An 11,527-nucleotide genomic window follows, 5' to 3' on the forward strand; every position below is an offset into this window, starting at 1 on the left:
AGAAATAATGCATGGAAATTAAGTTCCCTCCTGTGGTCACCCAAGGAACTGCACTGTGTCGTTCTCTTATTCGCCGATTTCTCCCCCGTTTTCATTCTGAACTCTCTCTGACCCTTTTCAGTGGTTGGTTCAATGTGCTGAGTCGGGTCCACAGCGCCAGCCCAGAGCAGCTAATGGAGATGCACCATGAACAGGCCAACCCAAAGAATGCAGTGGTTAGTTTCTATTTTACCTCATTACTGCATGGGCCCCGGCCACATATTCATTTTCAGCTTTAATAGAAAAAAGCATAGAACTGTAGAATGATGTACAGCCCTGGGTCAAGCAGTTTTTATGAGACTTCTTGAGCATTCATTCACACACACACACACACACACACACACACACACACACACACACACACACACACACACACACACACACACACACACACTCTCTTGTAGATGGCTAGATCCTGCAGAGCAATGCTGTAAAAATATAATTTGAGACACTTTCCTATGATGCTCAGCACATTCGGGCCTAACCATGTTGCTCAATGAGGGACAGCCATCTGACGCCTGATTGGCTTGAAAAGAACCATGAAAAGTATATTTAGCTTAACCACGGTCTATTGATGTTATATTACTTAAGAAATCCTGTGTTTTCTTCAGGGCACGCTGGATGTTGGCCTTATTGATTCTGTCTGTGCATCAGATAACCCTGACAGGTGAGAAATGGTCCACAGGTTTAACTCTTATCTGATGAATACATGTTGGCATACATTTTAGCTATGACCATTATTTTATACTTTTGGCTATTCAAAAAATTGCTCATACCTATGAGCTTGTAGATCTGCTATTTATTTTGAAAAATCGTGAATTATTTTGCAAATCTTTTAACTCAAATCTTTGCCTCTGGGGGGGGAGTCCCTGGAACTAAATATTTTTAGATGTGGGGGGGGGGGTCCGCGGCCAAATGCATATCATTTTGGGTGGTCCTTGACATGAAAAAGTTTGAGCACCACTGATATTATAGCAACATAGGTTTTTCAGAAACCAGTTAGGATTTAGAAGATGGATGCGTTCCCTGGATTGAATGGGTTAACGTGCATATGACGTTTTCTTTTACCAGACCCAACTCATTTGTCATCATTACGGCCAACCGGGTGATCCACTGCAACACAGACATGCCTGAGGAGATGCACCACTGGATTGGCCTGCTGCAGAAACCTAAAGGAGATGCCAGGATTGATGGGCAGGAGTTCCTTGTCAGGGGTCAGTTCACAGGGAAACTATTCTTTATTCCATAGAGTATAGAGAGTGAAAATAGTGAAAATTGCCGATCTACAAGCTTGGTTAATAATAACATGTGTGTGTTTTTCTTCCTCCCCTCCATTAATTTCCTGTCTTTTCCAATTGACCACCCTGGCGCCCCCTTGTGGCCCCCACTTTGAAAACCAGTGTCTTTAAAGGAAGTTCTTCATACAATTGGTCCTCACTAATGGTCATGATAAAATGTAAAAAAAAAACTTCAGGCTGTGTCTCATAGGAGGACTGTTTATTTATTGAGGTAATGCAAAGTCCTTAAGCCAAGCAGTTGCCTCCTGGTCTGCTGTATGGAGGGTGACTAGTCTAATCCTAATCCTACCAGTCACATCATCATTTGGCAGGGTTTTTTTTCTTCAAAAAACGCAAGAACAATGGCTTCCATTATAGCATGCTAACTTTCCAGGAATAGAAAACCTGCAGTTTCTATAAGCTTAGATTCCCCATCGATGAGGTCACTGGTACGCGGGTTTCTGAACTGTCAACAGCCCTCCACTGAGACACAGACGTGGTAGACAGAAATGGTACCATATTATCTTGAGCATTAGTGAGGATCAATTATATGAAGATAGGTGGAAAATGGGTGAAGTCGTCCTTTAACACATTGACTGCCTGAATTATTTTCACTGCCTATTGTTATTCATGCCAGAGATTTTTCAATGTAAAAAAAAAAAGCACTCAGGAGCCGAGATACAAATTTTTTAAGTTTTAAGTTAACAAGGAAGTGGATGAGAGTAAAGATCTTCGAAAAATCATATCTCCTTGGTCTTTGGGTCAAAAAAAAAAGAAAAACAAATTGATTTTTTTTTTTACTAAAAACTAGTTAACTCGATCTTAGCAGGCAAGTGATGAAAAGCTAAAAACGAGTTGAGTCGTTCTAAGGGGCACAACACCCTAAACTGATTTTGTAGTTTGCTTTCCACTTCAGATGAAAAACTACAGCAGATTAAAAACATGGCAGACTAGTAAACATTAAACAATGCAGCTGCACCAAACAAATTAATGAGTTATGTGTTAGATTTTCATAGGTGCGTCCACAGCCAAGGGCATGCCAATATGCAAGTGTGATAGACAGTATTGACACACCTAAAATCTAACACACAAATTGCGTACTGCTTGAGATGAATTGTACAGGCCTTTTCTGTTCTAACTGCTTTAATACCTGGTTTTGTTTTTAATCTCTATGTATGTAAAGCACTTTGTGAGTCCTCTTTGTGAGAAGTGCTATATAAATACAATTTACTTACTTACTCTTAGAGCTAAATTAACGCTCTAGAATAAGTAGTTAGTAATGTTTGTTTTGTTTGAGAGATGGAAAAGGTCTTCTAAGATTTCATATTTCTTTGTAAATATCCCTGGGTGGTTATTTTTTCTCATCCTCCTTAGGCTGGCTACATAAAGAGATCAAGTCAGGAGCCAAGAGCACGTCCCTGAAGTTGAAGAAGCGCTGGTTCGTCCTGACCACTAATTCGCTAGACTATTACAAGTCGTCAGAGCGCAGTGCCTCTAAGCTAGGAACCCTGGTCCTCAACAGCCTCTGCTCTGTGGTTCAGCCAGATGAAAAGATCTTCAAGGACACTGGTCAGTTCAAACACCAATGTCTCAAGCTCTTGAATTCTTGTTGGTAAACATCCTTGTGGGTTTGAGTGAGTGTGAAAATGGTTTGTATAATATCTCTGTTGAGGCTGTAGGGAATCTGTGGGACTATTTCATGGATGAATTCCACGGATCTGCATATTATTTACTTTCAACCTGGCATCCCTATTTTGGGCATGCTTTTGCACAACATCGTTACGACGTATACAATAGCTCTTAAGTGGGCTAAAACTCTCTTAAAAAATCTCTTTTTAAAGTGTAGCTTTGTTTACTTTTTGTATTGTGCACCTAGGTTACTGGAATATAATAGTCCATGGGCGTAAGCACTCATATCGTCTCTACACCAAAATGTTGAATGAAGCCATGAGGTGGGCGTCTGCCATACAAGGGGCTATTGACAGCAAGGTTCCCATCGAGACTCCCACCCAGCAACTCATCAGGGACATCAAGGTATAAGAGAAATGACTTTCACTGTGATTGTATCAGTAATATCATGTTTACTATTTATTTTTGGACTCAATGAGTATAGTACTGTAGCCATAATATAGAGGAGCCAGTTAATCTTCTGCCTGTTCAGATGTTATGCTTTATTGTTTATATATTGTGGTAATAATAACATTGCGTCACTGTGGCCATTGAATTTAACAAATCATTTCAGCATAAATGACATATATTTAATAATATATGATATATTTATAAAAAAAATATATGACTATATGATTAATATTGACTTCAGAATAACACAAATTCATTTCTCTGCCATGCAAGCCTTTACCAGGGACACACACAGTAGTAAAGTGAGGTACTTGAGAGTTGCTATGGGGTGCTATTCCTTTATAGTCTTTGTTTATCTTCTCAGCATGTTTTCTTCACTCTCAGCTGGTTTCTGAAGTTGCTGCAGTGATATCTGTCTTTTAATGTATCTGTGTCATAAATCAATGTTATCTACATAGTCTAAACAAAATGCATGTATTTACTCTGGGTTTAATGATGGTGTTCTGTCTGTCCAGGAGAGCAGTCTGAATGTGGAGGCTGTGGAGCAGACATACTGGAGGAACCCCATCCTGAGATACACCCAGCATCCTTTGCACTCGCCTCTACTACCTCTGCCATACGGAGATGTCAGTGTCCACTGTGAGTGTCATGGCTTTGCAGCTACAATACTATTCCCAAGGCATTGTTGTTGTTTTTATATTAGGATCGGACAAAATAGAGGTACTGAGGCACCTTATCTCGTTATCTGGCAAAAAGACTTGTGACCAACAAAGAAAAACATTTTTTTGTTGGTTCTCCTCCCTCTCTGTCTGCCTCTGACCACATCTCTTTCTCTTCGGTCCACCTTTTACTCTGTCAGTGCAAAAGGAGAAGGGCTATGCCAGCCTGCAGGATGAGGCTGTGAAGATCTTCAACTCGCTGCAGGAAATGGAGGCAGTGTCAGACCCGGTGCCAATCATCCAGGGTATCCTGCAGACCTGTCAAGACCTGAAACCACTAAGAGACGAGGTCTACTGTCAGCTGATCAAACAGAGCAATCACGTCCCTCAGCCCAACAGTCCGTCTAATCGCGCCCACTGGCACCTCCTAACCTGCATGAGCTGCACCTTCCTGCCCAGCAGAGGCATTTTGCGCTACCTCAAATTTCACCTCAAAAGGTATTTAACACTCTCATTGCCTTCTTGTTATAATCAGAACTTAATCAGTTCACCTATTCCAATCCAAGATAAAATACCTGTGGACTCTTGATGCATGTTTGCTATCCACAGATCGAAAGAGCTAAATAGAAATGGAATCAGCACACCTGAATAGAGATAAGTGTATGAACATAACAGTTGTCTGGAGTGTCTTTGGTGAAAACTCTATGTGCCAATGGATGTTTCCAAAGGATTAAGGAGCTGTACCCAGGCACAGAGATCGAGATGTTCGCCCACTTCATTGGTGAGTCGCTGAAGAAGACCAAGGCCAGGGAGTATGTTCCCTCACAGGAGGAAATTGTGGCTCTGCTTACCAGACAGGAAATGACCACCACAGTCTACTGCCATGGAGGAGGCTCATGCAAGATCTCCATCAACTCACACACCACTGCAGGAGAGGTAGGCAGGCTATAGTCATTGCCAAAGTAATGATGATGATGATGCACTTTTACCAGATTGTATTAAAGGTAGGGTAAGTGATATATATATATATATATATATATATATATATATATATATATATATATATATATATATATATATATATATATATATATATATATATATATATATATATATATATATATATTTTTTTTTTTATTTTTTTTTTTTTTTTTTTTAAAGGTACTATATTCTGTACTATAGTACTATATTCTGATTGTAATCATTGCTACAGAGCTTTGTTTGGTCACAGGGGTCTCTCCAGCTTTTTAGTAAACAGAATATAGTACATTTTCAGGTACTTAAGCCAATCAGGAGAGAGCACTGAAAATTCATTTTCTGTTTAATAAAGAGCTTGAGAGACATGGGAGACTCCTTTTACTGAACAAACACTCTATAGCAATGAGTACTATCAGAATGTAAAAGTAAATCACTTACCCTACCTTTAAGTGTTTCTGGTTGGGGGTTTTTGTTTCTCAGTTTGTCATGCACCTAAAATACCACCATTTTGTTTCTACACATGATCAAACGGTAAACCCTATGAGGTGAAATGCTGTAGTGATTGACAACCTTCTGCACTGTGTCCAGGTGGTGGAGAAGTTAATTCGAGGCCTGGCCATGGAGGACAGCAGGAACATGTTTGCACTGTTCGAACATAACACAATCGACAGAGCTGTTGAGAGCAGGGTTATTGTGGCTGATGTTCTGGCCAAATTTGAGAGGTATGTGATACATACTGTGTTGACATCATGGGGGATGTTTCATTCCTTTATCCTTTATCAAAATTGGCTAATGGGAGGGCCGACCGGCCGACCATAACCATAAATAAACCCGATACACCCATATACAGGCAGGACCACGGCCACTTCACTATGACTCAGACATAACCATAAACAAACCCTGATACGCCCATATATAGGCATGTCACTATGTCTCAGACATAACCATAAACAAACCCGATACGCCCATATATAGGCATATAATGGTTGTCCAGGGCCACAGATTCGACCACTATGCGCATATATGGTCATGTTCATACAGTATATGGGACCGACCGACTTCACTCAAGGGAGTGCTGTGCCCGCCGTCGAGTCGTTTGGATATGCGAGTGTCCAGTATTGCAGACCCGCCCGATTTGTCAATTTATAGGCATATATGGATATCCAGTTGTCCAGAACCGCCGATCCAACTGATATGCCCATATATAGGTATACTGATGACATCAGGGATCTCCATACATGTGCATAAAAGGGACACGGACTGACAGATACAGAGATCTCGCTAGCTTCCATTGGAAATAACTTGCAGCCTGTTGGTTTGTTGTTGCTAGTGCGAACGCAGCATGACCATCACATGGGCTTACAGCCTCAAGTGAATGTTTATTAAAAACAGTAGGTCTCAAATACACACCATATGGTCATCACAGTTTTAGCTTTTTAATAAGAAAATCCTTAATTGACTTGTAGAAGATTTTGGTAATTCTTTGAAAGATTTAAGCAGCCCCCTCATACATTTTTATTTGCAATAGCAAACTGACTTCTATCTAATCTAATCTAATATATATATTTTACACCATAAATACATATGAGTGAAATAATGTTGCAGTTATGTCAGAACTGTGCTACTGTCAAAGTATGGAATAGCACCCCAGGGGCCTGCAGCGCTTTTTGGAACCTTTTCACTATATGCCTTAATATGTGGCTGTATCACTGTGCAATCACTGTCGCAAAGGAAGGTCAGTACCCATTGTTACACCTTGGTATTTTGATATCAAGAGTTGAAAAGGTCAGCTACCAACAAAGAGAGAATAAAAGCATATAACTCAAAAGTAAAGCTGACTGGGGGGCCCGGTGGGTGACATAGTAAGGGTGCATACCATATAAATTCCATACTTTAACTTGTAGCTGACCCGAGTTCTGAAATCAAACAAGATGCAAAAAAAAAAGAAAAGCGCAGCTGACCAATTTGTTACCCTGTAATGTCCCGCTAGGATGGCTGGCAGTGAGGAAGTGGAGGATGAGGGCCAATGGAAACTCTACTTCAAACTCTACTGCTTCCTAGATGTGGAGAGCATGCCCAAGGAAGGGGTGGAGTTTGCGTTCATGTTTGAGCAGGTGAGGGTCCTTTACCATGATTTCTCTTACTCAGGTTGTGACATAACATGCTGTAGATACTAAGCATTCAAATGTGATATGTAACTCCTCTACTGGCCCTCCAGGCCCATGAGAGCCTAACAAGCGGACACTTCCCCGCCCCTGAGGACACCCTGCAACACCTTGCTGGTCTGCGCCTGCAGTTCCTGCATGGAGACAAGGCACGAGTCAGCTGGAGTCTAGATAACGTGTACCCCGTGGGCCGCCTGCGCAACCGAATCCTTCAGTTCACCAAGGTGGGCGGAGCCTCAGGACAAGCCCACACTCTGGAGCGTCGGAGGACCAGTTTCCTGGACGGGACCCTGCGTCGGGGCCTGAAGACAGGCTCCATGAAGAAGCAACGCATGGAGGAGGAGCAGATGTTGGAGATGTGGATCAAGGAGGAGACCTCCGCCACCAGGGCTAGCATCTTGGAGAAGTGGTCTCGCCTCCAAGGCTTAGACCAGCACCAGGCCATGCTAAAGTACATGACCATCATCAAAGAGTGGCCAGGCTATGGATCCACACTCTTTGACGTAGAGGTAAATATACAGAATATTTCGGTTGTGACTCGGAATGTGCCATTTCTGTGCTGAAGCCCTATAGCATAGATATTCAACTGGCGGCCCGCGGGCCACGTGCGGCCCGCGAGGAGCTTCCTTGTGGCCCCTGGCCATATTCCAAAAAAAAAAAAAAAAAAAAAAAAAAATTTTTTTTTTTTTTTTTTTTTAATTTTCATAATTATTATTTATTTTAACTTTGATTTATGTTATCAAAGTTAAAACAGTACAAATTATTTATCCTTCATTAGTTCTTGAAAGGCCATCTTTCATTGGAACTTAACTTAGAACCTTAAATAGAACCGAATTAGACCGAATTAGACCCGAAAAAAGGTTGATTTATATTGGTCAAATAGAACCGAATTAGACCCGAATTAGACCGAATTAGACCCGAATTAGACCCGAAAAATTGTGTGCGCAAATGCACGCCCGCTGCGCGCGCGTGCATTTGCGCTGTGTGGCCCCCGACTCCAAATTATTTTACAGTTGTGGCCCCCTGCCTAATCTAGTTGAATACCCCTGCCCTATAGTGTGTGTGGTACAGTGACCCTGATCAGAGTTTGTGTGTCTTTGTAGTGCAAAGAGGGAGGCTTCCCCCATGACCTGTGGCTGAGTGTGAGTGCTGAGAATGTGTCAGTCTACAAGAGAGGAGAGCCAAAACCTCTGGAGACTTTCCCTTATGAGCACATCATCTTCTTTGGCGCACCACAGTCCTGCACCTACAAGATCACTGTAGATGAGAGAGAGATGTTCTTTGAAACACCACAGGTAAAGACACCACAGGTAAATCTTGATTTTACTGTGTAGAAATGAATCAAACCAGTACATACAGGGGAACTAGGATTATGAAATGCTTTGTGACTTTTTAAAGCTTTAAAGACCCCTGACATGGCCAGAATTCCTCATATTTTATTCCACAAGTCATGCGATTCCTCTGAAAACAGGCTATGGCAGGACATATCACAGATATTGATTGGCACTTTACAGTAGCCAATGGGACGACGTTTTCAGTGACGGTGACAGCCTGTTGGGGTCTCTACTCGAACGGGCTGTAGGAAGTGCATATTTTCTAAAGAAATATTTAAACTAGCGGATGTTTACAACAACTAGTAACAAGACCTACATGACCTAAAATGAATAGTTTGTTTAGAAACAATCTGTAAGAGTACCGCAATGCGTTTGTCTCCATTTCTCCCCCGTGCCTGTCTGTTCCCAGCCGGTGGCCAGCTGCCAGCGAGAGCCGTGTCCGCTCTGCCTGGCCAGAACGGCTCGCTTACACCATCGGACAGAGCGCAAAGTGACAATACTGATGTTTTTTATCATCCTACAATTAAATCCTTATATTAAATAATGGAATCTGTCTGAACAAGTTTTCTCCTTAAAGGTTTCACCAATGTGAACTTGCACATAGGCATTGACCATTAATATATGAGGACATTTTGGGGCAGATATGCATATATGTCTAGAGAAGCACAATAAATAATTTATTTAAAAAAAAACGAAAACATAGATTTTTATGTCGTAACCCCTTTAACAATACTTTTAGTTACTGGGTATTAGTGTCTGCTGCATTTGCTTAACTAATTAAACGAATGGTTCATTTGTAGGTTGGAGAAATCACCAAGATCATGAAAGCCTACATAAACATGATTGTGAAGAAGCGGTGCAGTGTGAGATCTGTGTCTAGCTATGGAACCAACTGGATCAGGTGATGGACTGGACATGGCCCACTGGGTTCTTAACCACACCTGAACCAAAAGGATCACATGAAGACAAGAGGACCACATCACCTCCACAGACAATGTCTCAGTGCTTTCCATTGGCTATGTAGAAAACTAGTAAATTTCATCAGAACGACATTCATTTGTATAGACACACTAAAAGGGGGATATCCCTCAGTGTTTATGCCAATATTCAGAACATTTGAGCATCTGCACATTTAAAAGCTTTACGGCTACCTTGACTGAATATTGCTTTTCTTCCCTGCTGTCTCCTGACTGAATAACCATGCTATTTGTTCGCAATATTTACACTGGTCAGTTCGCACATGTTGCTTCAAATGTATTTTGGGCATCAAACATCTATCAAAATTTGCAAGAGTTTTGATTTCCAACCGTTTTGTTTTGCTTTTAAGCCCCCATCCCGAACAAGTTCTTCGGAAGAGAACTTGTCACGGTGGCAAATATTCTATTAGAATATTCTATTATCTGAACATTGTTGAGCTCTCTTATTCAAGTGGTATTTCCACAGAATAAGTATTGTTTGGAATGTTCTCCTCTATGGAGATTCCCTCAGGTTATTGGGCAATATGACTGTCATCATACCAGGGAGATGATCTCCTTGTCTTGCCTTATAAAATAATCCACTGCTTCACTGTTTGTCTGTTATTTAATCATTCAGATATGGCCTTTCAGAAATGGAAGATTAAATGTGGGCTTCCATGTACACATGTGCCTACTCAGCACAGCCCCATTCGGAGTAAAACAACACATGCCTTTGTATGTCTTTGACTATGTCAGCAAGCAAAGAAATGTAACCTGCGTAACCACTGTATTAGAGCGTTTTTTGTTTTTTACTAAAGGTGCCATTTACTACAACAGTTGAACTATTGTGCTTCTACCTGTAAATCAGGATTATAGAACTAGTACTCAGTATTGAACTGTTTGAATTGTCTTTTTTGTGTATAAGTTGGATGTTTGTTGTTGACATGCTGTGTGATCTGTTTATGAGAAACAAGCAGGATATTGCTTGGTGCTTCTTTGTCTGAAGGAAGTTTTGTGTCTTGGATGATGTCAAAGGTCATGCGTGGGAGGGGTATTTATTTTGTGAAATATTAGTGCAACGGGTGAGAGAGGCTGAGATGATATAATACAGGCCAACTCAAAGAACAGATTCTTTTTCTTTTTTTACGCAGTTCCATTTAATGTATGCGTTGTCGTATTATCTGTGCATTCAGGGACACAGAATTCATTAGATCCTGACATGAACACATTTTTTAGTTGTTGCAAATGTGTCCCTCCGTTTGTCCTTTTTTCTGAAAGCTTTTGTTGATGTAAAACTGATCAGAGAACTGTCACATTGTCTACAATACGCAACAGTTTCACTCTTTTCATTATGTTTGAGCTGGTGGTGATAGTTCACTTAAAGCAGTGGTTCTCAAAGTGGGGTCCAGGGACCCCCAGGGATTTCCAGGGGGTCCCCAGGAAAATTAGTTAATATAGCACATCACAATCGGTTTAACCACAATTTCATCTTTCAGCTATTCAAAAATAGCCGATCTACAAGCTCACAGCGTGTCGCTATGCGATGCGTTGTGAATTTGTAAATCTGCTATTTTTTAAACAATTTGAAAAAAACGTATATAGTTTTGAAACTTTTGAACACAAATCTTCTCTTCTCTGGGTCCCTGACACAAAGTCTCTTCAAATGGGGGTCCATGGCCAAATACATGTAAATGTGGGGGGTCCTTGACATGAAAATGTTTGAGAACCACTGAGTTAAAGGACACCCAGGCCACCGGGGATGAAAGAAAGGATGGAGGCCTATGCCAGTTTGGTCCTTGATAATAGTGTGATTCATTTAGGCTATATAGTCATCATTACCTCACACCATTGTCTCCGTCTTCCATTGCTCTCCAATCTCACTTACATAGGATCTGGTCAGCTGCCGGCGGCCACACCAGAAACTTATCTTGCCATACAATGACTGTACTTGTTGTTATGCTTGTTTTGAAGAAATAAATCAGAAAATGATGTTTTATAACTGAATTTAAAGATGCTTTAATAAATTATTGTATTTCACTA

At 41.0% G+C, this 11,527-nt stretch overlaps 1 protein-coding gene across 2 annotated transcripts in view; it reads left to right on the forward strand.

The window, feature by feature from the left end:
- Window positions 1–11,527, forward strand: part of myo10l3 (myosin X, like 3) — a 72,237-nt gene extending 60,710 nt beyond the window's left edge. Inside the window, exons 29-41 of one of the 2 annotated variants that reach the window (XM_084083738.1) lie at window positions 122–215; window positions 651–706; window positions 1,111–1,253; window positions 2,691–2,885; window positions 3,193–3,350; window positions 3,911–4,034; window positions 4,255–4,552; window positions 4,783–4,990; window positions 5,621–5,754; window positions 7,023–7,146; window positions 7,251–7,706; window positions 8,301–8,492; window positions 9,332–11,527. In XM_084083738.1, the coding sequence (XP_083939864.1) occupies window positions 122–215; window positions 651–706; window positions 1,111–1,253; window positions 2,691–2,885; window positions 3,193–3,350; window positions 3,911–4,034; window positions 4,255–4,552; window positions 4,783–4,990; window positions 5,621–5,754; window positions 7,023–7,146; window positions 7,251–7,706; window positions 8,301–8,492; window positions 9,332–9,436 (2,287 nt within the window). In that variant the 3' untranslated portion in view covers window positions 9,437–11,527. Of the gene's footprint in view, window positions 1–121; window positions 216–650; window positions 707–1,110; window positions 1,254–2,690; window positions 2,886–3,192; window positions 3,351–3,910; window positions 4,035–4,254; window positions 4,553–4,782; window positions 4,991–5,620; window positions 5,755–7,022; window positions 7,147–7,250; window positions 7,707–8,300; window positions 8,508–9,331 lie in introns of both variants that reach the window. The other variant, XM_084083737.1, reaches the window with a different exon arrangement.

Source organism: Gymnoscopelus microlampas (assembly GCF_963454915.1).
Source record: "Gymnoscopelus microlampas genome assembly, chromosome: 17".
NCBI lineage: Eukaryota > Metazoa > Chordata > Actinopteri > Myctophiformes > Myctophidae > Gymnoscopelus > Gymnoscopelus microlampas.